The sequence below is a fragment of the Nerophis ophidion genome, linkage group LG20 (assembly GCF_033978795.1).
Source record: "Nerophis ophidion isolate RoL-2023_Sa linkage group LG20, RoL_Noph_v1.0, whole genome shotgun sequence".
NCBI lineage: Eukaryota > Metazoa > Chordata > Actinopteri > Syngnathiformes > Syngnathidae > Nerophis > Nerophis ophidion.
In genome coordinates this window covers 19,692,361-19,717,335 of record NC_084630.1, presented here as the reverse complement: position 1 = coordinate 19,717,335, position 24,975 = coordinate 19,692,361, and the positions used below count along the sequence as shown (strand labels likewise).

The window sequence follows — 24,975 nt, the reverse complement described above, 5'->3', positions numbered from 1 at the left end:
GGGTTAATCATGTCCAACCACAAAACTGTGCCACTCTGCGATAAACACACCAGACAAAAATGGTGTATCCGACCAAAACCTTTCCGCGAATGGCTCTATGAATATTGAAGCTCTTTGCTTGGACGGACTGAAAACACATTTGTGCAACATTAGAGTTCCGAGTCTCGTATCAACGTCATTGATTCACTGCTCATCTTATCAACAAATCACACACTTTCCCCGCCTGCAGTGAAATGGCGTGTGAAGCACCGAGGCGGATGTCGTCTGCTTGGGAATGTCGCAGGCGATGCAAGCCCCTACCGCTCACCTTGATCTACTCCGCACCAACCAGCCCATTACAGCTTATGAAGGGCCCAGAAGCCGAGGCATTACAGGGGGCTGGGCTGGAAAAACCCACAGGCTGTGGGTTTATAGTGAACCAGCATGTTTGTGTGTTTGGGCTGCAGTTTTTCCTGAAGAATGGCGCGAATGCCACGTCAAATAGAGAAGGACAAAAAACTACAACCACTCATTCTTGCAAGGGGAAAGAATACAGCAATGCAGAAGGTTCTGTCCTGGTCCCAAGGGAGTAGGTTTGATTTTGAGATTGGTGGGGACACAAAAGTGCTCCAAGGCAGCACTCTGAAAGTTTACTTTATTTTATTTTTTACATTGGCAATCATAATTTCACGTCATGCAGATGTTATAGGGTAAAGTAACTAAAATGAAAGCAAAGGAGACAACTTCAAAGAGTTCTCATCTTTGCTCTTTAGTGTAGGGCTGTAGTGCAACTGTGCATCATACTGTCAATCAACATAGCCTAATGTCCATCAACAACATCAGAAATACATTCATGCAATACAACATTATAAATAAACATAAATGAACTGTAATAATCTTTTCCCCAACCTGTGTTTAAATCACTCACAATTTTTCCCTTCATCTACTTCTTTCTATTGCTGCTTTTGTACTGTAAATATGTTACATGAAACTAAAAAAAAATTAACAAAAAAAAACGGACAGGTGAAATCCGGCGATCTGATTGGCTGTTAACCATGGTTTAAATATTGAGCACGGCTACTATTCTAAAGTCTTATCACAGCGCAGGCTATCACTCCGCCTCAGGCACGTATGACTGGTATGAATGGAAGTTGTTGTCATGTATCCATGACAACGGACTGTTGCAGTCCGTAGAAAAAGACAGCTGATTTTTTTACGATGTTAAAAAACGGACTAAAGTAGTTGAATTCACATGTTTAAGATTAACTTTCACCTCCGGGGAGGGTTAACAATGGTAGAGGGGACTGAACATTGACTTTCTCCTGGAAAAAAGCGGAGGAAAAGACGAGATGCAGTGCTAATTTGGAGCCAACGTCTGGATAGGTGGGACTGTTTTTTCCACAGTGAGGCTATTTTATTGGATAATATGTATTTCTGGTTGAAAAAAACTACATTAAATTGATTGAGTATTCTTATTTCATATTGCCTTTATTGGTAAATCACAGCACTGATATTAAAATCCATCAGGAACAACAAATGCCGGACATGTTGACAACTTACACTGACAGTTGCGCTGCCTCTCAGCCGGTCGCTAGCAACTAGCATGTAGGCCAGCTTTTACAAGCAGAAGGAGTGACAGCGGGGACAGCCAATTACACGTAAGTTAGCATGAAAGCGGCGACCAATCAGGGAACGATATTTAGGTTAGAGGCGGGACTTCTAGCAGAGACCAACATTTAACCCTTTCTGTGCCATAATCATTGACTAAACATTACGGGCAGCGCTTGTATTGATAGTGACTACACAGTAGCGGCTGGAAATTGGTAGGGACGTGTCCCAAGCGTCCCTACCCAATTCTACGCCCTTGCCTGGTCCAAAGTTTCATGGCTGTCTTGAGTTTCCAATCATTTCTAAGACTCTTATTATTTGTGATAGAGTGATTGGAGCACATACTTGTTGGTCACAAAGAACAATTCATGAAGTTTGGTTCTTTTATGAATTTATTATGGGTCTACTGAAAATGTGACTGTGAAAGGGGGGTGTGGCCTGCGGGCCTGCAGCGAAGCGGGGAGTGCCAGGACCGGCCTCGAAAGTCAGCGACAGGTCAGAAGTATACAAACAGCAATGTTGATATTTGGATACATGTCCCTTGGCAAGTTTCTGTAACAATTTGGATGTATCACCTACTCCAGGGGTAGGGAACATATGGCTCGCGAGCCAGATGTGGCTCTTTTGATGACTGCATCTGGCTCTCAGGTAAATCCTAGCTGACATTGCTTAACACGATGAGTAATGAATAATTCCACTTGTAATCACATAACGTTCAAAATGTAAAACATTCTCATCCCTTTTTAATCCATCCATCCGTTTACTACCGCACCTGTTCAAAAACGTGCGTTAATGGTAAGAAGTTATTTATTTATTATTGGTTAGTGTGGGGCTTGCCCTCCTGGGGGTTCTCCAGACTACCAAGCACCGACATGAGACCCCGTATCAGGGTTACAATTATGTTTTATTTTTCAATAAATCTCTCAGTTGCTTTCCAGCAATTGTCTTTTTCTCTTTAATTCTTGCTCGCACTCTGGCTCCAGCCCCAACCCCGTCCCTCCTCCTGGCTGCTGCTTATAAACAGAGTGACAGGTGATTAGATAACAAGGCCCAGGTAGGCCTTCTAGGCACCTGTCGCTGATTTCGAGGCCGATCCTGGCAACACACGCTTCGCTGCAGGCCTGCAGGCCACGCCCCCTTGACAGTTAGCTTCAGAATAACAATGTTATTACAAAGAATAAGATACCTATTATACTCTAGAAATGTTGGTCTTACTTAAAAATGCACGTGTTTAGTTTTGTTCAGTGTTGAAAAAAATATTATATGGCTCTTACGGAAATACATTTTAGAACATTTGGCTTCTTGGCTCTCTCAGCCTAAACCTACTCGGTGGCCTAGTGGGTAGAGTGTCCGCCCAGAGATCGATAGGTCGTGAGTTCAAATCCCGGCTGAGTCATACCGAATACTATAAAAATGGGACCCATTACCTCCCTGCTTGGCACTCAGCATTAAGGGTTGGAATTGAGGGTTAAATCACCAAAAATGATTCCCCGGCGCGGCACAGCTGCTGCTCACTGCTCCCCTCACCTCCCAGGGGGTGATCAAGGGTGATGGGTCGAATGCAGAGAATAATTTCGCCACACCTAGTTTGTGTGTGACAATCATTGGTAGTTTAATCATGATGCGGGGGGTCGTTCTCCCTAGATGCAGACGGACTCTGGACACAGATTTATTCTCATAATACACTGGACACTTGATTTATTCTCATAATACATGCAAGGTGCCGATAGCACGGATGCAAAACTTAAGGCATAGCATACAGGGAACAACACTTAGCGTATGAGTTTCTATGGAAGCCGGTAGGAAATGTGAAGCAAACTGGAAAATGCAGGACAATAGTGGTCTGATCAGTGCTCCATAAACAGGTGAGAGACCCGAACGCCAATCAGAGATAAGTGAAAACAATAAGCACCCATGGTAACTGAAAACAAACCCAAGGGTGCACAAAACAGGAACTGAGGGAGTCCAAAAACAAAACAGAACATGATCCGGGCAGCAGACCAAACAGTTTCACTGCAATAAGGCACTTTTGGTAGCCATTCACAAGCTTCTGTTAGAATTGTTGACAAAATTGGTGCAGTTCAGCTAAATTTGTTGGTTTTCTTGACAGTAGACATGGTGTTCCTTCGATTAAAGGCCTCACTTTTTCTCCTCCAAACTTATTGCTGGGTATTGCTAAACAGAACTTTTCTCCAGAAGGTCTTATCTTTGTCCATGTGATGTCAGATTATACAAAAAGTTAGCTGTTTGGCCACAATACCCAGCAATATGTTTGGAGGAGGAAAAAGTGAGGTCTTTAATCCCAGGAACACCAAACCTACCGTCAAGCATGGTGGTTGTCGTATTATACTCCGTCCCTGTTTTCCTATGTAATGCGCTTTGAGTCACTAGAGAAAAGCGCTATATAAATACAATTCACTTCACATGATACAAAAATAGAGCTGTTTGGTCACAATACCCAGAAATATGTTCGGAGGAAGAAAAAGTTGTAACGATTGGGTCGCATTGTGATGCGGAGTCGTTCTCTCAGGGATGCAGTCGGGCTTGGACATAGCGTGAAGGTAAGAACAAAATATTTATTTAAAATTATATCAGACCCTAACAAAGAAAAACTCGCTCTGGGCACAAAAGGCAAAACGAAAGGTGCTTAGCATGGGAGCTAGCATAAACAAAGGACCTAGCGTGGAAGCTAACTGGTAGCGAACAGGAATACAGAATCGGGAACAAAAGTCGTTACTTCTTGCGAGAACACAAATCACGCAACCAGACAGAATGAACCAAGGAGGCAGGCTTAAATCAACACAGTGATGAACAAAAACAGGTGTGCGTATGGAACCCGCTGCAGGTGAAAATAATACGTTACTATGGTAACAAACAGAGGAGCACAAACCGGAACCGAATGAGTCCAAAACAAACAGAAAACACAAAAAGACTCAAAAATCTAAATCAAAGATATGATCCAGGCAGCAGATCACAACAAAAGTGAGGCCTTTAATCCCAGGAACACCACACCTACCGTCAAGCATGGTGGTGGTAGTATTATGCTCTGGGCCTGTTTTGCTGCCAATGGAAATGGTGCTTTACAGAGAGTAAAATGGGACAATAAAAAAGGAGGATTACCTCTAAATTCTTCAGGACAACTTAAAATCATCAGCCCGGAGGTTGAGTCCTGGGCGCAGTTGGGTGTTCCAACAGGACAATGACCCCAAACACACGTCAAAAGTTTTAAAGGAATGGCTAAATCAGGCTAGAATGAAGGTTTTGGAATGGCCTTGCCAAAGTCCTGACTTAAACGTGTGGACCATGCCGAAGAAACAAGTCCGTGTCAGACAAGCAACACATTGAGCTGAACTGCACCAATTTTGCCAAGAGTGGTCAAAAATTAAACCAGAACCTTAATAGAGTTTTAACTTGCACTTACAGATCTAGCGACGAACTGTAGTTACCGACAGCGGTTTTCTGAAGTGTTCCTGAGCCCATGTGGTGATGTCCTTTACACACTGATGTCGCTTTTTGATACAGTACCGCCTGATGGATCAAAGATCCGTAATATCATCGCTCACGTGCAGTGATTTGTCCAGATTCTCTCAACCCTTTGATGATATTACGGACCGTAATCTCTAAATTCCTTGCAATAGCTCAATGAAAAATGTTGTTGGTGCAGTTCAGCTAAATGTGTTGGTTTTCTGACATGGACTTGTTTCTTCAGCACTGCACCAATCTTGTCAAGAGGTGTGGTCAAAAATTCAAGCAGAAACTTTTGGATGGCTACCAGAAGCGCCTTATTGCGGTGAAACTTGCCAAAGGACGTTGCTGTATATATACCTTCACCCAGCAGCTTTGGTCACTGTGGAGGGGGGCATGGCCTGCGGGCCTGCAGCGAAAGCAGGGTGTGCCAGGACGGCCTCAAAGTCAGCGACAGGTGCGTAGAAGTCCCACCTGGGCCTTGTTATCTAATTACCTATCACTTTGTATAAGCAACAAACCGGGCGGAAAGAGTTAGAGCCGGAGGGAGAGCACGAGCCAGAGCCTGAGCCAGAGCGGACACAGAGACTGCTGAAAAGCAACCCAGAGACTTGAACGAAAAATAAAACAGGTGCGTAGAAGTACCACCTGGGCCTTGATATCCAATCCCCTGTCACTCTGTATAAGCAGCAAACGGGGTGGAAAGAGTTAGTTAGAGCTGGAGGGAGAGCAGGAGCCAGAGCCAGAGCGGACACAGAGACTGTTGAAAAGCAACCCAGAGACTTAAACTAAAAATAAAACAGGTGCGTAGAAGTACCACCTGGGCCTTGTTATCTCATCCCGTCACTCTGAGAAAGAGTTAGTTAGAGCCGGAGGGAGAGCACGAAAGTGGATACAGAGACTGCTGAAAAGCAACCCAGAGACTTGAACGAAAAATAAAACAGGTGCGTAGAAGTACCACCTGGGCCTTGTTATGTAATCCCCTGTAACTCTATATAAGCAGCAAACCGGGCGGAAAGAGTTAGTTAGAGCCGGATGGAGAGCACGAGCCAGAGCAAGAGCGGACACAGAGACTGCTGAAAAGGAACCCAGAGACTTGAACGAAAAATAAAACAGGTGCGTAGAAGTACCAACTGGGCCTTGTTATGTAATCCCCTGTCACTCTGTATAAGCAGCAAACCGGGCAGAAAGAGTTAGTTAGAGCCGGAGGGAGAGCAGGAGCCAGAGCCAGAGCGGACACATAGACTGCTGAAAAGTAAACCCGAGACTTGAACTAAAAATAAAACAGGTGCGTAGAAGTCCCACCTGGGCCTTGTTATCCAATCCCCTGTTACTCTGTATAAGCACCAAACCGGGCAGAAAGAGTTAGTTAAAGCCAGAGGGAGAGCATGAGCCAGAGCCAGAGCGGACACAGAGACTGCTGAAAAGCAACCCAGAGACTTGAACGAAAAATAAAACAGGTGCGTAGAAGTACCACCTGGGCCTTGTTATGTAATCCCCTGTCACTCTGTATAAGCAGCAAACTGGGCGGAAAGAGTTAGTTAGAGCCGGAGGGAGAGCACGAGCCAGAGCCAGAGCGGACACAGATACTGCTGAAAAGCAACCCAGAGACTTGAACGAAAAATAAAACAGGTGCGTAGAAGTACCACCTGGGCCTTGTTATCTAATCCCCTGTCACTCTGTATAAGCAGCAAACCGGGCGGAAAGAGTTAGTTATAGCCGGAGGGAGAGCAGGAGCCAGAGCCAGAGCGGACACAGAGACTGCTGAAAAGCAACCCAGAGACTTGGACGAAAAATAAAACAGGTGCGTAGAAGTACCACCTGGGCCTTGTTATCTCATCCCCTGTCACTCTGTATAAGCAGCAAACCAGGCTGAAAGAGTTAGTTTGAGCCGGAGGGAGAGCACGAGCCAGAGCCAGAGCAGACACAGATACTGCTGAAAAGTAACCCAGAGACTTGAACGAAAAATAAAACAGGTGCGTAGAAGTACCACCTGGGCCTTGTTATGTAATCCCCTGTCACTCTGTATAAGTAGCAAACCGGGCAGAAAGAGTTAGTTAGAGCTGACGAGAGAGCACGAGCCAGAGCGAGAGTGGATACAGAGACTGCTGAAAAGCAACACAGAGACTCGAACGAAAAATACAACAGGTGCGTAGAAGTACCACCTGGGCCTTGTTATGTAATCCCCTGTCACTCTGTATAAGCAGCAAACCGGGCGGAAAGAGTTAGTTAGACCTGGAGGGAGTGCACGAGCCAGAGCGAGAGTGGATGCAGAGACTGCTGAAAAGCAACACTGAGACTTGAACGAAAAATACAACAGGTGCGTAGAAGTACCACCTGGGCCTTGTTATCTCATCCCCTAGTCACTCTGTATAGGCAGCAAACCGGGCAGAAAGAGTTAGTTAGAGCCGGAGGGAGAGCACGAGCCAGAGCCAGAGCGGACACAGATACTGCTGAAACGCAACCCAGAGACTTGAACGAAAATTAAAACAGGTGCGTAGAAGTACCACCTGGGCCTTGTTATCTAATCCCCTGTCACTCTGTATAAGCAGCAAACCAGGCTGAAAGAGTTTGTTTGAGCCGGAGGGAGAGCACGAGCCAGAGCCAGAGCGGACACAGATACTGCTGAAAAGCAACCCAGAGACTTGAACGAAAAATAAAAGAGGTGCGTAGAAGTACCACCTGGGCCTTGTTATGTAATCCCTTGTCACTCTGTATAAGCAGCAAACCGGGCAGAAAGAGTTAGTTAGAGCTGGCGGGAGAGCACGAGCCAGAGCGAGAGTGGATACAGAGACTGCTGAAAAGCAACACAGAGACTCGAACGAAAAATACAACAGGTGCGTAGAAGTACCACCTGGGCCTTGTAATCTCATCCCCTGTCACTCTGTATAAGCAGCAAACCGGGCGGAAAGAGTTAGTTAGACCTGGAGGGAGTGCACGAGCCAGAGCAAGAGTGGATGCAGAGAAAAAGCAACACAGAGACTTGAACAAAAAATAAAACAGGTGCATAGAAGTACCACCTGGGCCTTGTTATCTAATCCCCCGTCACTCTGTATAGGCAGCAAACCGGGCAGAAAGAGTTAGTTAGAGCCGGAGGGAGAGCAGGAGCCAGAGCCAGAGCGGATGCAGAGACTGCTGAAAAGCAACACAGAGACTTGAACGAAAAATACAACAAGTGCGTAGAAGTACCATCTGGGCCTTGTTATGTAATCCCCTGTCACTCTGTATAGGCAGCAAACCGGGCAGAAAGAGTTAGTTAGAGCCGGAGGGAGAGCACGAGCCAGAGCGGACACAGAGACTGCTGAAAAGCAACCCAGAGACTTGAATGAAAAATAAAACAGGTGCGTAGAAGTACCACCTGGGCCTTGTAATCTCATCCCCTGTCACTCTGTATAAGCAGCAAACCGGGCAGAAAGAGTTAGATAGAGCCGGAGGGTAAGCACGAGCCAGAGCGAGAGCTGATGCAGAGACTGCTGAAAAGCAACACAGAGACTTGAACGAAAAATACAACAGGTGCGTAGAAGTACCACCTGGGCCTCGTTATTTCATCCCCTGTCACTCTGTATAAGCAGCAAACCGGGCAGGAATAGTTAGATAGAGCCGGAGGGAGAGCACGAGCCAGAGCGAGAGCTGATGCAGAGACTGCTGAAAAGCAACACAGAGACTTGAACGAAAAATACAACAGGTGCGTAGAAGTACCACCTGGGCCTTGTTATGTAATCCCATGTCACTCTGTATAAGCAGCAAACCGGGCGGAAAGAGTTAGTTAGAGCCGGAGGGAGAGCACGAGCCAGAGCCAGAGTGGACACAGAGACTGCTGAAAAGCAACACAGCGACTTGAACGAAAAATACAACAGGTGCGTAGAAGTACCACCTGGGCCTTGTTATGTAATCCTCTGTCACTCTCTATAAGCAGCAAACCGGGCGGAAAGAGTTAGTTAGAGCCAGAGGGAGAGCACGAGCCAGAGCCTGAGCCAGAGGGGACACAGATACTGCTGAAAAGCAACCCAGAGACTTGAACGAAAAATAAAACAAGTGCGTAGAAGTACCACTTGGGCCTTGTTATCTCATCCCCTGTCACTCTGTATAAGCAGCAAACCGGGCAGAAAGAGTTAGTTAGAGCCGGAGGGAGAGCACGAACCAGAGCAAGAGTGGATGCAGAGACTGCTGAAAAGCAACACAGAGACTTGAACGAAAAATAAAACAGGTGGGTAGAAGTACCACTCGGGCCTTGTTATCTCATCCCCTGTCACTCTGTATAAGCAGCAAACCTGGGCGGAAAGAGTTAGTTAGAGCCGGAGGGAGAGCACGAGCCAGAGCCTGAGCCAGAGGGGACACAGATACTGCTGAAAAGCAACCCAGAGACTTGAACAAAAAATAAAACAGGTGCGTAGAAGTACCACCTGGGCCTTGTTATCTCATCCCCTGTCACTCTGTATAAGCAGCAAACCGGGCAGAAAGAGTTAGATAGAGCCGGAGGGAGAGCACGAGCCAGAGCGAGAGCTGATGCAGAGACTGCTGAAAAGCAACACTGAGACTTGAACGAAAAATACAACAGGTGCGTAGAAGTACCACCTGGGCCTTGTTATGTAATCCCCTGTCACTCTGTATAAGCAGCAAACCGGGCGGAAAGAGTCAGTTAGAGCCGGAGGGAGAGCACGAGTCAGAGCGAGAGTGGACACAGAGACTGCTGAAAAGCAACACAGAGACTTGAACGAAAAATACAACAGGTGCGTAGAAGTACCACCTGGGCCTTGTTATGTAATCCCCTGTCACTCTGTATAAGCCGCAAACCGGGCGGAAAGAGTTAGTTAGAGCCGGAGGGAGAGCACGAGCCAGAGCAAGAGCTGATGCAGAGACTGCTGAAAAGCAACACAGAGACTTGAATGAAAAATAAAACTGTTTCAAACCATGAAACGGGCTCGCCTGGAGATGCTTCGTGGTCAGAAGGACCCACTGGAAGGCAACTTCCACAAATTGGCACCCAATGCGGGGCTCGAACTCACAACCCTGAGACTAAGAGGCTCCGGCTCCAACTAACTATCTCCTCCCGGTTTGCAGCTTATACCGAGTGACAGGTGACTAGACAACAAGGCCCAGGTGGGCCAGCCCCGCACCTGTCGCTGACTTTCGAGGCCGGTCCTGGCACACCCTGTTTCGTTGCAGGCCTGCAGGCCACGCCCCCCTCCACAAGTCACATTTTCAGTAAACCCATAATAAATTCATAAAAGAACCAAATTTCATGAATGTTTTTTTGTGATCAACAAGGATGTGCTCCAGTTTTAGAATGATTGTAAACTCAAGGCAGCCACGACATGATGTTCTTTACAAGTGTATGTCAACTTTTGTATGTGGAATAGTAAACAATCAATGTGCATGACAGCAACACTTGAACTACTGATGATGTCAGCACTCACACAAGAGGTTGATGCTGCAGATTAGCATGTGATGATCTCGCTGCCGGAAACCGTGAGCTGCATTCAGTATTTCCTCGGAGAGAAAAGATGAGAGGAGCGTGTGGGTGTTCCAGACCACTAAGTAGCGATGAGTATCACCAACAATCTGCAATATGCCAGACAGCGTAACCCCCAGCTGTGTTTTCGGATGGCGTATAAAATGTTGATTTGTTCAGGGTTATATTGCATGTCCAAATCTTTGGGGGGGGTGGGGGGGGGGGGGGGGGGGGGTTGGCAAAAAAATCAGTTTCCTATGGTCCTGAATGAGCTTTTCATGTCGTGGCCAACCTTGAAAAGCTCTATGGAGATGATTTCATTTTCTAGCATGATCTGGCACCTGCTCACAGAGCCAAAACCAGCAGTAACTGGTGTACTGACCATGGCATTACTGTCCTCCATTGGCCTGCCAACTCCCCTGACCTAAACCCCATAGAAAATGTGTGGGTTATTGTGAAGAAGAAGCTGAAACACACCAGGCCCAATAATGCAAATTAGCTAAAGGCCGTTCTTGAAGCATCCTGGGCATCTATAACACCTCAGCAATGCCACAGGCTGATTGCGTCCATGCCAGAACGGATTAAGGCAGTAATCCGTGCAAAAGGATTCCCAACCAAGTACTGAGTGCATTAATTGAAATTTTCAAATATTAGATTTTGTTTTGATGTTATAAATATTTTTTTTTTTACTTGGTCTGAGGAAAAATTCTAATTTTTTGAGATAAGATTTTTGAGTTTTCTTAAGCTGTATGCCATCATCAGCAGTATTAAAATAATAAAAGGCTTGCAATATTTCAGTTGATGTGTAATGAATCCAAAATGTATGACATTTTTATGTTTTTAGTTGCATTACAGAAAATAAAGGACTTTATCACAATATTCAAATTTTCTGACACAGTCCTGTGTGTGTGCGTGTGTATATATATATATATATATATATATATATATATATATATATATATATATATATATATATATATATATATATATATATGTATATATATATGTGTGTGTGTATATATTATATATATATATATATGTGTGTGTGTAAATAAATAAACACTGAAATTCAAGTATCTCTTTTATATATATATATATATATATATATATATATATATGTATATATATATATATATATATATATATACAGCGTGTATATATATATATATATATACAGCGTGTATATATATATATATATATATATATATAAAATCTTGTTACCCTGCGTAATGACAAAAGAGTTGATAATGATTCTGATTCTGATTCTGAAAGGCAGACATGGTGCAAAAATGTTACAGTTACACCTACTCACTGCACCTGATACCAAGCCAGCCTTTTACTTACTAGAGGTCAGCGCCGGTATTAGACTGCAGGAGGCATGCATACTTGCCAACCCTCCCGATTTTCCTGGGAGACTCCCGAATTTCAGTGCACCTCCCGAAAATCTCCCGGGGCAACCATTCTCCTGATTTCAACCCGAGCAACAATATTGGGGGCGTGCCTTTAGCGTCCTCTACAACCTGAAAAGGAGACTATTATATATGTCTCCGTTATATATATATATATATATATATATATATATATATATATATATATATATGTGTGTATGTATGTATGTATATGTCATGATCTGTGGTCCGGATCATGTTTTGTGTATTCTGTTTGTTTTTGACTCCTTTAGATCCTGTTTGTGCACCCCCTGAGTTTAGTCACCATGGTTACTTATGATTTTCACCTGCCTCTGTTGTTCGGGACACTCCCCTGTTTGTAATCAAGAGAAACTATTTTAAAGGCCTACTGAAACCCACTACTACCCACCACGCAGTCTGATAGTTTATATATCAATGATGAAATATTAACATTGCAACACATGCCAATACGGCCTTTTTAGTTTACTAAATTACAATTTTAAATTTCCCGGGAGTTTCGTTTTGAAAACGTCATGTAATGATGACATGTACGCAAGACGTCATGCGTTTTTAGGAAGTATGAGCACTGCACACACACAGCTAAAAGTCATCTGCTTTAACGGCATAATTACACAGTATTTTTGACATCTGTGTTGCTGAATCTTTTGCAATTTGTTCAATTAATATTGGAGAAGTCACAGTAGAAAGATGGAGTTGGGAAGCTTTAGCCTTTAGCCACACAAACACACGGTGATTCCTTGTTTAAAATTTCTGGATGTGAAAATTTAATATGGATCAGAGCGCGGTCAAGCAGACATGGATCCTACCGAATGTCAACCAGCAGGTTTCGGTGACAAAATTGTGGTTAAAAAGTCGCTTCTTACCGGAGAAAAGCTGAGCTTGTGCCGTCCATAGCTGCCGTCAACTCCCCTGAGACACTGGCCTCAAGACACCCGTGGAGACACCCTTCCGACTATCAGGTACTGTTAAACTCACTAAAACACTAGCAACACCATAGAAATATAAGGTATTTCCCAGAATTATCCTACTAAATGTGTTTAAAAACATCGGAATCCGTCCCAATGCATTTGCGTTTTTTTTTTTAACTGTTTTTTTTTTTTTTTCTAGTCCGTCGCTATCAATATCATCATCCACGAATGTGAATATGTGAGGAGCCATCAAACATGTGACGTCATCGTCTGCGACTTCCGGTAGAGGCAGGGCATTTCTCTTGGCACCGAAAGTTGCGAACTTTATCGTGGATGTTCTCTACTAATTCCTTTCAGCAAAAATATGGCAATATCGGGAAATGATCAAGTATGACACATAGAGTGGACCTGCTATCCCCGTTTAAATAAGAAAATCTCATTTCAGTAGGCCTTTAAGCCCGCCTTTGTTAAAAAATCGTACTGGCTTCTTTGTTTGCGGTATGCAACTGTTACGTTGGTGTATTCCTGTCCTAGATTCCTGTGCTAAGTTGTTGCCTTAGCTTCCAGTGCGATCTGCACACTTTTTTTTGTTTGTATCCGTCTTTTTGGTACGTTGTATGATTTATGATGAATAAATCAAGTCCTATCTGCATTTTTTTCGTCCGGAGTGTCCATTTTGAATCTGGAGGAACGAAACCGCATAGAGATGCAACCCGCACCTGCTAATATATATAAATATATATATATATAAATATATATATATATATAAATATATACATATATATATACATATCTTTATATATATATATATATATATATAATTATATATATATATATATATATATATTTAAGTCCCATCCTAAAACTCATTTGTATACTTTAGCCTTTAAATAGACCCCCTTTTTAGACCAGTTGATCTGCTGTTTCTTTTCCTTTCTCCTTTGGACTAGACTCTCACTATTATGTTAGATCCACTATGGACTGGACTCTCACTATTATGTTTGATCCATTTTGGACTGGACTCTCACTATTATGTTGGATCCACTATGGACTGGACTCTCACTATTATGTTAGATCCACTATGGACTGTCCATCCATTTTCTACCGCTTATTCCCTTTTTGGGGTCGCGGGCACTATGGACTGGACTCTCAATATTATGTTAGATCCACTATGGACTGAACTTTCACAATTATGTTCCATCCACTATGGACTGGACTCTCACTATTATGTTCAATCAACAACAAACTGGACTCTCACTATTATGTTAGATCCACTATGGACTGGACTTTCACTATTATGTTCGATCTACTATGGACTGAACTTTCACTATTATGTTGGATTCACTATGGACTGGACTCTCACTATGCTGTTAGATCCACTATGGACTGGACTCTCACTATTATGTTCGCTCTACTATGGACTGAACCCTCACTATTATGTTAGATCCACTATGGACTGGACTCTCTGTTGCGATCTGCTGCTCAGATCTTCACGTGTTTTTTTCATTCTCTGTCTGACCCGTTTATTTCCTGTTTTTATCCATCACTATGGTTACACATCAGTCCACCTGCTAGTCTCGCCCCGCACACCTGCTAATAATTATCACCCTCCTATTTAAGCTCACCTTTTCTGTTCACTCATTCTCGGATCCTAATTTGCCCACGCGCATCAGTGACGACTCTCATCATTCGTATGTATTTTCTCGCTAGCTCTCACGCCAAGCCACTTTATTGTCTAGCTTTCATGCTAAATGTTTTGTTTACTCTTTTGTGTCCTCGTACCAAGTTCTAGTTTTCCTTGTTTTATCCTAGCTTTCACGCTAGCGTCTTTTGTTTACTTTTTTCTCTTTACACCAGTATTTTTGTTCATAGACTTTTGTTATTAAATACCCTTTATCTTACCTATGCTGTGTTCTGCTTCGACGCATCCACGGGAAAACCACACCGGCATTACAATGCCGAAGAAGAGTCATCACAGTAGGATCCGAGCATTAAAAAGTTTTTCCGCGTCTGGCAACCACGAGGAGACCTTCGACGAAGGCACATGGAGGGTATTCCGAGCGATGGAGGCTGAAACTCTCCGATGCAATCCAGACGAAAGCATGATGTGGGACCTGGAGGGAAGACTGGTTCCGATCGATGCTTCCGGGAGCGGTGAGTTTCCCTCCCGCAGCGCTCGCGCTCGTCCGCGTAGGCGGAAGCCGCGAAGTATGGCTTCGTCGGGCGACAGAGACTTGCCCACTCCATGTCTCCCTCCTCACGAACACAGCAACCTACAGTCAGCACACAAGACCCCTACACCATTGTTTGGGGACCCAATAACACACTTTGCTAACAGTTTTACCGACTGGGCAAATTCCCAACTTGTGTCCCGCGCAGATGACGTCATTTCGTCGACGCCCCCCGGTAACGCAAGCCCGTCCTCCGATGATGACGTCATCAACAAGGAATTTTTGGGGGAAGATTCGTTTTCTCAGCCATTTTCAAATGACAATAACATTAATAATAATATACAAAAGTATCAGGATATTTTTTCTTATTATTCTAGTCAACCTCAGTCACCTAGTTTTTCTTCTAACCCACCGTTTAAACCTCATTCTCTGCCCAAGTCCAAGGTTTTTTCTCCCTTTTCAAAGGGACACTCTGGACAATATAGAGGGGAGGGGTCTGCCCGCCTCCAAACCTCCCACCACCCTCCCTTATGGTCAGTCCCTGACCACAGGGAACGGGTCTGGGATTCCCGTCTGGAGGGGGGGGCTATGGCCTATAGCTGTGTTGCGGAGGTAGGGCAGACGCTACCTCTTCTTAAAACTGCTAAACAAAAACCTCCATGTAGGCCACCTTTACCTGTTTTTCGGCCCGCTAAACGCTTAGCTCCTCCTAGTAGACCTCCTCCACCTGTGTTTCCCCCGGCCAAGTCTCAAGGGCCAAGTAGACCACCACCGGTGTTTACCCCTGTTATACCACTACGGCCTCCTAGACCTCCACCGGTGTTCTCCCCGGTCAAGTCACGCCCTCTTAGACCTCCTCCACCTGTGTTCCGTCTGTGCCCTAGTTCTAGTTTTAGTCACAGTCTCTCTCAGAGTTCGAGTCCCAGCCTTCTTCGTAGCCCATGCTCTAGTCCTACTCGTAGACCGACTTGTAGACTGAGTCGTAGTCCAAGTCCTGGTCCGAGTTTCCGTTCTGATTCTAGTTGTAGTCCTAGTCTTTCTCGTAGTCCTAGTTCCACTCGTAGACTGATCCGTAGTCCGAGTCCGGTCCCGAGTCTTGTTTCTTGCCTTTGTAATATTAGTACTGATTCCCCTCGTGGTCTTAGTCCGAACCCTAGTCCTTACCCAAGTTCTTGTCCGAGCCCCAGTGTTACTGTAAGTCCTAGTCTTTGTCCTAGTCCTTGCCCGAGCACCAGTTTGATTGTTAGTCCCAGTCCTTGCCCAAGCCCTAGTTTGACCGTTTGTCCTAGTTCTTGCCCAAGCCCTGGTATGACTGTAAGTCCTGGTCATTGCCCAAGCCCTTCTCAAAGCACTAGTGTGATTGTAAGTCCTGGTCCTCTCTCAAGTCCTTGCCCGAGTCCTAGTGTTTGTCTTATCACTCATCATAGTCCTAGTCCTGCTCACAGCCAGTCCCCTAGTTCTCCTCGGCAGACCCCTGTGCCTGCTCCTCGGCTGAAGCCGACTCCTGCTCCTCGGCTGAAGCCGACTCCTGCTCCTCGGCTGAAGCCGACTCCTGCTCCTCGGCTGAAGCCGACACCTGCTCCTCGGCTGAAGCCGACTCCTGCTCCTCGGCTGAAGCCGACACCTGCTCCTCGGCTGAAGCCGACACCTGCTCCTCGGCTGAAGCCGACACCTGCTCCTCGGCTGAAGCCGACACCTGCTCCTCGGCTGAAGCCGACACCTGCTCCTCGGCTGAAGCCGACACCTGCTCCTCGGCTGAAGCCGACACCTGCTCCTCGGCTGAAGCCGACACCTGCTCCTCGGCTGGTTCTCACACCAGCACATGACTCTGACCTGGTTTTCACGCCAGAATTAGACTCTGACCTGGTTTTCACGCCAGAATTAGACTCTGACCTGGTTTTCACGCCAGAATTAGACTCTGACCTGGCTTTCACGCCAGAATTAGACTCTGACCTGGTTTTCACGCCAGAATTAGACTCTGACCTGGTTTTCACGCCAGAATTAGACTCTGACCTGGTTTTCACGCCAGAATTAGACTCTGACCTGGTTTTCACACCAGTTTCAGACTCTAAACTGGTTCTCACACCAGCGTCGACGACGGGGCTGGAGCCCACACCAGCGTCGACGACGGGGCTGGAGCCCACACCAGCGCCGACGACGGGGCTGGAGCCCACACCAGCGCCGACGACGGGGCTGGAGCCCACACCAGCGCCGACGACGGGGCTGGAGCCCACACCAGCACCACCGACGACTCCTGCGGCTCCCAGGCCGCCTCCGACGACTCCTGCGGCTCCCAGGCCGCCTCCGACGACTCCTGCGGCTCCCAGGCCGCCTCCGACGACTTCTTCGGCTGCAGCGCCCGCATCATCCTCGCCAGCTGCACTCGGGCCTGCTTTGGCTGCAGTCCCCGCACCCTCGTCTGCTGCTTCCAAGCCTGCTGGGATTTCGGTGGTGAGGCGTCGTCCACCACGTCGACCACGGGCGTGGCCTCTGCGAGGTCATCCTCCTCGCCAGATACTCCCTCCTCCATGTCGGCCACGGATGTGGCCGTGCCCGGGTCGTCCGCCTCGCCGGGCACCTCATCCTGCGAGGCGGCCACTAATGTGGCCTTTTCGAGGTCGCCCGCCAAAACTTTTTCGGCAGCAGCGTTCCACCCGCCGCCGCCACATGATGTGTCCTCGGTGGATTCGGGGACATGCGATCTGGCGACCCTCCACCGTGGCCTCCCTCCGCCCTCCCTTCGTTTGTGAACTTTCTGGTTTTGGGGAGGGGGTTCAAGTTTTGTTTGTTTTTTAAGACATCTGGTATCTGTCTTTTGTTGGGGGGGAATACTGTTGCGATCTGCTGCTCAGATCTTCACGTGTTTTTTTCATTCTCTGTCTGACCCGTTTATTTCCTGTTTTTATCCATCACTATGGTTACACATCAGTCCACCTGCTAGTCTCGCCCCGCACACCTGCTAATAATTATCACCCTCCTATTTAAGCTCACCTTTTCTGTTCACTCATTCTCGGATCCTAATTTGCCCACGCGCATCAGTGACGACTCTCATCATTCGTATGTATTTTCTCGCTAGCTCTCACGCCAAGCCACTTTATTGTCTAGCTTTCATGCTAAATGTTTTGTTTACTCTTTTGTGTCCTCGTACCAAGTTCTAGTTTTCCTTGTTTTATCCTAGCTTTCACGCTAGCGTCTTTTGTTTACTTTTTTCTCTTTACACCAGTATTTTTGTTCATAGACTTTTGTTATTAAATACCCTTTATCTTACCTATGCTGTGTTCTGCTTCGACGCATCCACGGGAAAACCACACCGGCATTACAATGCCGAAGAAGAGTCATCACACTCTCACTATTATGTTAGATCCACTATGGACTGGACTCTCACTATTATGTTAGATCCAATATGGACTGGACTCTCACTATTATGTTCGATCTACTATGGACTGGACGCTCACTATTATTTTAGATCCACTAAGGACTGGAATCTCACTATCATGTTTGATCCACTATGGACTGGACTCTCACTATTATGTTAGATCCACTATGGACTGGACTCTCACTATTATGTTAGATCCACTATGGACTGGACTTTTACAATATTATGCTAGACCCACTCGACGTCCATTGCATCCGGTCTCCCCTCGAGGGGTGCGGTCACCCACATCTGTGGTCCTCTCCAAGGTTTCTCATAGTCATTCACACTATCATCCCACTGGGTTGTGAGTTTTTCCGTGCCCTTATGCGGGATCTGAACCAAGGATGTCGTTGTGGCTTGCGCAGCCCTTTGAGACACTTGTGATTTAGGGCTATATAAATAAACATTAATTGATTGATTGATATATAACAAGTATGGAGGCATGGCAGTCAGTTAATCTGTTGTCAAATTTCACACCTTCCGTTTTGGCTGGAAGTTTGTTGAGCTGGGATTCATAATCCTCCATCTAGACAAGTCAGATACAGCTGAGCTTAGAAATACAGGAAACAAAGTGTTGCATTTGACATGTTGAAGACGCCAGCTGACACATTTGTGCCAATTGCGCTTTCCATCCCCGCAGAAGGATGGCGGCGATGAATACCTGCCAGCCAACAATCAGCCGGAGTGCCGTGTGACATTTATCTGCAGCTCATTGTTACGTTAGCAAGAATGATGATGCCAGACTTGCATGAAAGGGGACCTACGATGATTCTAATTTACATTTAAAACACTTCCTTTGTGGCCTCGATCAGTAAATACCTGGTGCGTCAGCTCCATCTAGTTGTAGGCCGAAGAAGTCTGTAAATATGGACTGTGTTTGGCGGATCATTGTTGGTGATGTTTGTTTATTGTCTGTAATGTTAAACAAACCCAATGCATTGTTTTTAATCAATACTTAGGCTTACTATGCTACTGTATTATAATGCCGGTCACATGGTCTTACTTGGAAACCCAACTGGTCTAAATAATACGCATTGGATATGCTTTGGTGGAAATGTTGCCGTTTTTTGAGTCTGTCTTTGTCTTTGTCATCGGCGGCATTCCCAGACCGCAAATGAAACCCCACTTCACCATCTCTAAAAGTATACATTTTTTTCTTTTGACAATTTAATTTAAAAATATACCATGAAAATGGACGTCACCACCATTTTTTTGCAGGCCAGGTTAAAAAGAAACTTCAGAAAACAGTATGCAAACCCCGTTTCCATATGAGTTGGGAAATTCTGTTGGATGTAAATATAAACAGAATACATCCATCCATCCATCTTCTTCTGCTTATCCGAGGTCGGGTCGCGGGGGCAGCAGCCTAAGCAGGGAAGCCCAGACTTCCCTCTCCCCAGCCACTTCGTCTAGCTCTTCCCGGGGGATCCCGAGGCGTTCCCAGGCCAACCGGGAGACATAGTCTTCCCAACGTGTCCTGAATACAATGAATTTGCAAATCACTTTCAACCCATATTCAGTTGAATATGCTACAAACACAACATATTTAATGTTCAAACTCATAAAAATGTGTTTTTGTGCAAAAAATATTAACTTTAGAATTGATGCCAGCAACACATGACAAAGAAGTTGGGAAAGGTGGCAATAAATACTGATAAAGTTGAGAAATGCTCATCAAACACTTATTTGGAACATCCCACAGGTGTGCAGGGTAATTGGGAACAGGTGGGTGCCATGATTGGGTATGAAAGCAGCTTCCATGAAATGCTAAGTAACTCACAAACAAGGATGGGGCGAAGGTCACCACTTTGTAAGCAAATTGTCGAACAGTTTTAAAACAACATTTCTCAACAACTCTTGCAAGGAATTTAGGGATTTTACCATCTACGGTCCATAAAATCATCAAAAGTTTCAGAGAATCTGGAGAAATCACTGCATGTAGGCGGTGTTATTAGAAACCGTTGACCCCTCAGGCGGTACTGCATCAAAAACAGACATCAGCGTGTAAAGGACATCACCACATGGGCTCAGGAACACTTCATAAATCCAGTGTCATTAACTACAGTTGGTCGCTACATCTGTAAGTGCAAATTAAAACTCTGCTATGCAAAGCAAAACCCATTTATCAACAACACCAAGGAACACCGCCGGCTTCGCTGGGCCTGAACTCACCTAAGATGGACTGATGCAAAGTGGAAAAATGTTCTGTGGTCTGACGAGTCCACGTTTCAAATTATATTTGTAAACTGAGGACGTGGTGTCCTCCGGAACAAAGAGGAAAATAACCATCCGGATTGTTATAGGCGCAAAGTTGAAAAGCCAGCATCTGTAATGGTATGGGGGTGTATTAGTGCCCAAGGCATGGGTAACTTACACATCTGTGAAGGCACCATTAATGCTGAATAGTCCATACAGGTTTTGGAGCAACATATGTTGTCATCCAAGTAACGTTATCATGGATGCCCCTGCTTATTTCAGCAAAACAATGCCAAGCCATGTGTTACAACAGTGTTGTTTCGTAGTAAAAGAGTGCGGATACTTTCCTGGCCCGCCTGCAGTCCAGACCTGTCTCCCATCGAAAATGTGTGGCGCATTATGAAGCGTAAAATAGGACAGCGGAGACCCTGGACTGTTGAACGACTGAAGCTCTACATAAAACAAGAATGGGAAAGAATTCCACTTTCAAAGCTTCATTAATTAGTTTCCTCAGTTCCCAAACGTTTATTGAGTGTTGTTAAAAGAAAAGGTGATGTAACACAGTGGTGAACATGCCCTTTCCCAACTACTTTGGCACATGTTGCAGCCATGAAATTATAAGTTAATTATTATTTGCAAAAAAAAATAAAGTTTATGAGTTTGAACATCAAATATCTTGTCTTTGTAGTGCTTTCAACTGAATATGGGTTGAAAATGATTTGCACATCATTGTATTACGTTTATATTTACATCTAACACAATTTCCCAACTCATATGGAAATGGGGTTTGTATAAGATTCACCCGATCACAACATCCAGCGTAGGTTATATGACTAAATGAGTAGAACTTTAATAAAAACGAACCCAATTAAAATATAGAATATAAAGCTAAAATATTTTATGAAAATTCCGACAAATTTAATTCAACCCTGATTGACACACTCTGTATAAAACAATTTTGTCATCAACAATTTGTCCTGGGCATGAGGTTAAAGTGCATCCGGCAGTGGAGGCTCCTCTAAGGGGTCTTGGGGAACTAGGAGGTTAACCCCTTTACTACTGTTACCCCTGGTGGCCCTTGGCAAAGGCCTAGTACCTGACTGGCCCCTAGCCAGGGATACGGTGAAGACCTCAACAGCGGAGCAGGCGGAAGACGGTAGATTTAAGAACTACCACAACGGCTGCGAAGGCGGATGAAGGCTGCAGCAGAAAAGAGTCCCCAGTCGTCTTGGACTCCATGTCACTGGACCCTGACCTGATTCTGTCAAGGATGGTGTGGTGACTCTCTGTGCACCAGTCCCCCCACGTTAAACTAAGTCATGCACAGGCATCCTCCATAAAGGGATACACCCCTACCGGGTGTCATACTCGTTCGAGTGACCGCCGATGATAAAAAAATGTTCATCCATCTATCCATTTTCTACCGCTTGTCCCTTTCCGGGTTGCGGGCGGGGGAAGGGGGTGGGGTTGTACGGTGCTGGAGCCTATCTCAGCTGCATTCGGGCAGAAGGGGTGTACACTCTGGACAAGTCGCTACCTCATCGCAGGGCCAACACAGATAGACAGACAACATTCACACTCACATTCACACACTAGGGACCATTTAGTGTTGCCAATCAACCTATATGCCCCATTAACGTGGACGCCGACTTCAACGAGTTGAAAAACTTATTGGGGTGTTACCATTTAGTGGTCAATTGTACGGAATATGTACTGAACTGGGCCATCTACTAATAAAAGTATACATCAATCAATCAATCCAGCGTAAGTTATATGACTACATGAGTACAACTTAAAAAAAAAAAAGTACCCAATTAAAATTAGAAACGTCCAATAGTATCAGTCTGCCGATATTATCGACCGATAAATGCTTTAAAATGTAATGTCGGAAATTATCGGTATCGGTTTCAAAAGTAAAATGTATAACTTTTTAAAACGCCGCTGTACGGAGTGGTACACGGACGTAGGGAGAAGTACAGAGCGCCAATAAACCTTAAAGGCACTGCCTTTGCGTGCCAGCCCGATCACATAATATCTTCGGCTTTCAAGGCATACTTGGTCAACAGCCATACAGGTCACACTGAGGGTGGCCGTATAAACAACTTTAACACTGTTAAAAAAATATGCGCCACACTGTGAACCCACACCAAACAAGGATGAAAAACACATTTCGGGAGAACATCCGCACCGTAACACAACAGAACAAATACCCAGCACTAACTCGTCCGGGACACTACAATATACAACCTTGCTACCCCCCAACTCAAATCCCCCAAAGTCCCAAATTCCAAGCTGCTCTTTTGAGTCGTGTTCAAAAAAATAATGCACTTTGTGACTTCAATAATGAATATGGCAGTGCCGTGTTGGCATTTTTTTCCATAACTTGAGTTGATTTATTTTTGAAAACCTTGTTACATTGTTTAATGCATCCAGCGGGGCATCACAACAAAATTAGGCATAATAATGTGTTAATTCCACCACTGTATATATCGGTATCGGTTGATATCGGAATGGGTAATTAAGAGTTGGACAATATCGGAATCTAGGCAAAAAAATCCATTATCGGACATCTCTAATTAAAATATTTAAAATAAAATATTTCATGAAAATTCCGACACACTCTGTATAAAACAATGCGTACTTATTTATTGTTATCGTAGTAAAGGTGATACGTTTCATGCTCTTGGATGGAGTCCCTGGTGTGCTTTTCTAGTAAATGTCCAGTGAGTGTTTAGCCACAGTTGATGTGATCCAGCTCCAGAAGGTCAGGTCACAGAGGCTCCAGAAGAAGAAAAAAAACAGTGACGATTGGAATCGATCAACTCATCTCAGTGTCCTTCCACCTCTTTGAGTCACTGCTCTCTGGCGTAGCTTCCTGTGAACGCAGCAGTGTGCTGCACTGATCTATGGGATGACTCAACCTTTCCACCACGCCTGCCTGGAGACCTTATTTACAGTCACGCAGCTGCCAGGAATAGCGCTATTGTTCGCGCTAGGTGAGGAAACGGAAGCGATTTGAGTTGTTTTTGCTCTTCCATGCTGCGTATGTCAGTTCCTAAAACAACATTGCTTACTGATGATTAAACCGCTGGGCTATTTAGCAGTGCCTCAATGTGCCTGTTTCCAACTTCCATGTCTAACAGTTGTGGAACTATGTGTTTTTTACTTTTAATTCCCTACTCTAAAGTCCTGGACTTTAATTCAAACTACTACCAGGGATTGTTATGATAATTTTGAATCAATGCAAGGACGAAACTTCTTGTCTGAGGGATGCCCTCGGCCGCCGATAATATCGTTGTTTTAGCCCATTAACATCCTAGGACTTCAAGGACCTCAACGAAGATAAGACGACAACACGCAGACGAAGCAGAGATAAGATGAATTCCCAAGCCCGCCAACAGCCGAGGACTTCAAGGATCTCAACACAGATAAGACGACAGCACGCACACAAAGCGGAGACAAGATGAAATCACAAGGCCGCTAAAAGCCGAGGACTGCAAGGACCTCAATGAAGATAAGACGACAGAACGCAGATGAAGCGGAGACAAGGCGAAATGACAAGGCCGCTAACAGCCGAAGACATCAAGGACCTCAACGCAGATAAGACGACAGCACGCAGACGAGGCAGAGACAAGGCGAAATTACAAGGCTGCTAGCAGCCAAGGACTTCAAGGACCTCAACGCAGATAAGACCGCAGCACGCAGACAAAGTGGAGACAAGGCGAAATCACAAGGCTGCTAACAGCCGAGGACTTCAAGGACCTCAACGCAGATAAGACGACAGCACGCAGACGAGGCAGAGACAAGGCGAAATCATAAGGCTGCTAACAGCCGAGGACTTCAAGGACCTCAACGAAGATAAGACGACAACACGCAGACGAAGCGGAGACAAGGCGAAATCACAAGGCCGCTAACAGCCGAGGACTTCAAGGAACTCAACGCAGATAAGACGACAGCATGCAGACGAGGCAGAGACAAGGCGAAATGACAAGCCCGCTAACAGCCGAGAACTTCAAGGACCTCAACGCAGATAAGACGACAGCACACAGACGAGGCAGAGACAAGGCGAAATTACAAGGCTGCTAGCAGCCAAGGACTTCAAGGACCTCAACGCAGATAAGAACGCAGCACGCAGACAAAGTGGAGACAAGGCGAAATCACAAGGCTGCTAACAGCCGAGGACTTCAAGGACCTCAACGCAGATAAGACGACAGCACGCAGACGAGGCAGAGACAAGGCGAAATCATAAGGCTGCTAACAGCCGAGGACTTCAATGACCTCAACGAAGATAAGACGACAACACGCAGACGAAGCGGAGACAAGGCGAAATCACAAGGCCGCTAACAGCCGA

General features: G+C 45.3%; 1 protein-coding gene across 4 annotated transcripts in view; it reads right to left on the bottom strand.

Moving 5' to 3' along the window:
• The window catches only part of LOC133538833 (endonuclease V-like), a 200,710-nt gene that overhangs the window by 30,301 nt on the left and 145,434 nt on the right, over positions 1–24,975 (bottom strand). The window contains exon 9 of one of the 4 annotated variants that reach the window (XM_061880670.1): positions 19,278–19,905. The exons of 2 other annotated variants lie outside the window; for them this stretch is intronic. In XM_061880670.1, coding sequence (XP_061736654.1) covers positions 19,795–19,905 — 111 coding nt within the window. In that variant the 3' untranslated portion in view covers positions 19,278–19,794. Of the gene's footprint in view, positions 1–19,277; positions 19,906–24,975 lie in introns of those variants that run through there. One more of the 4 variants, XM_061880662.1, reaches the window with a different exon arrangement.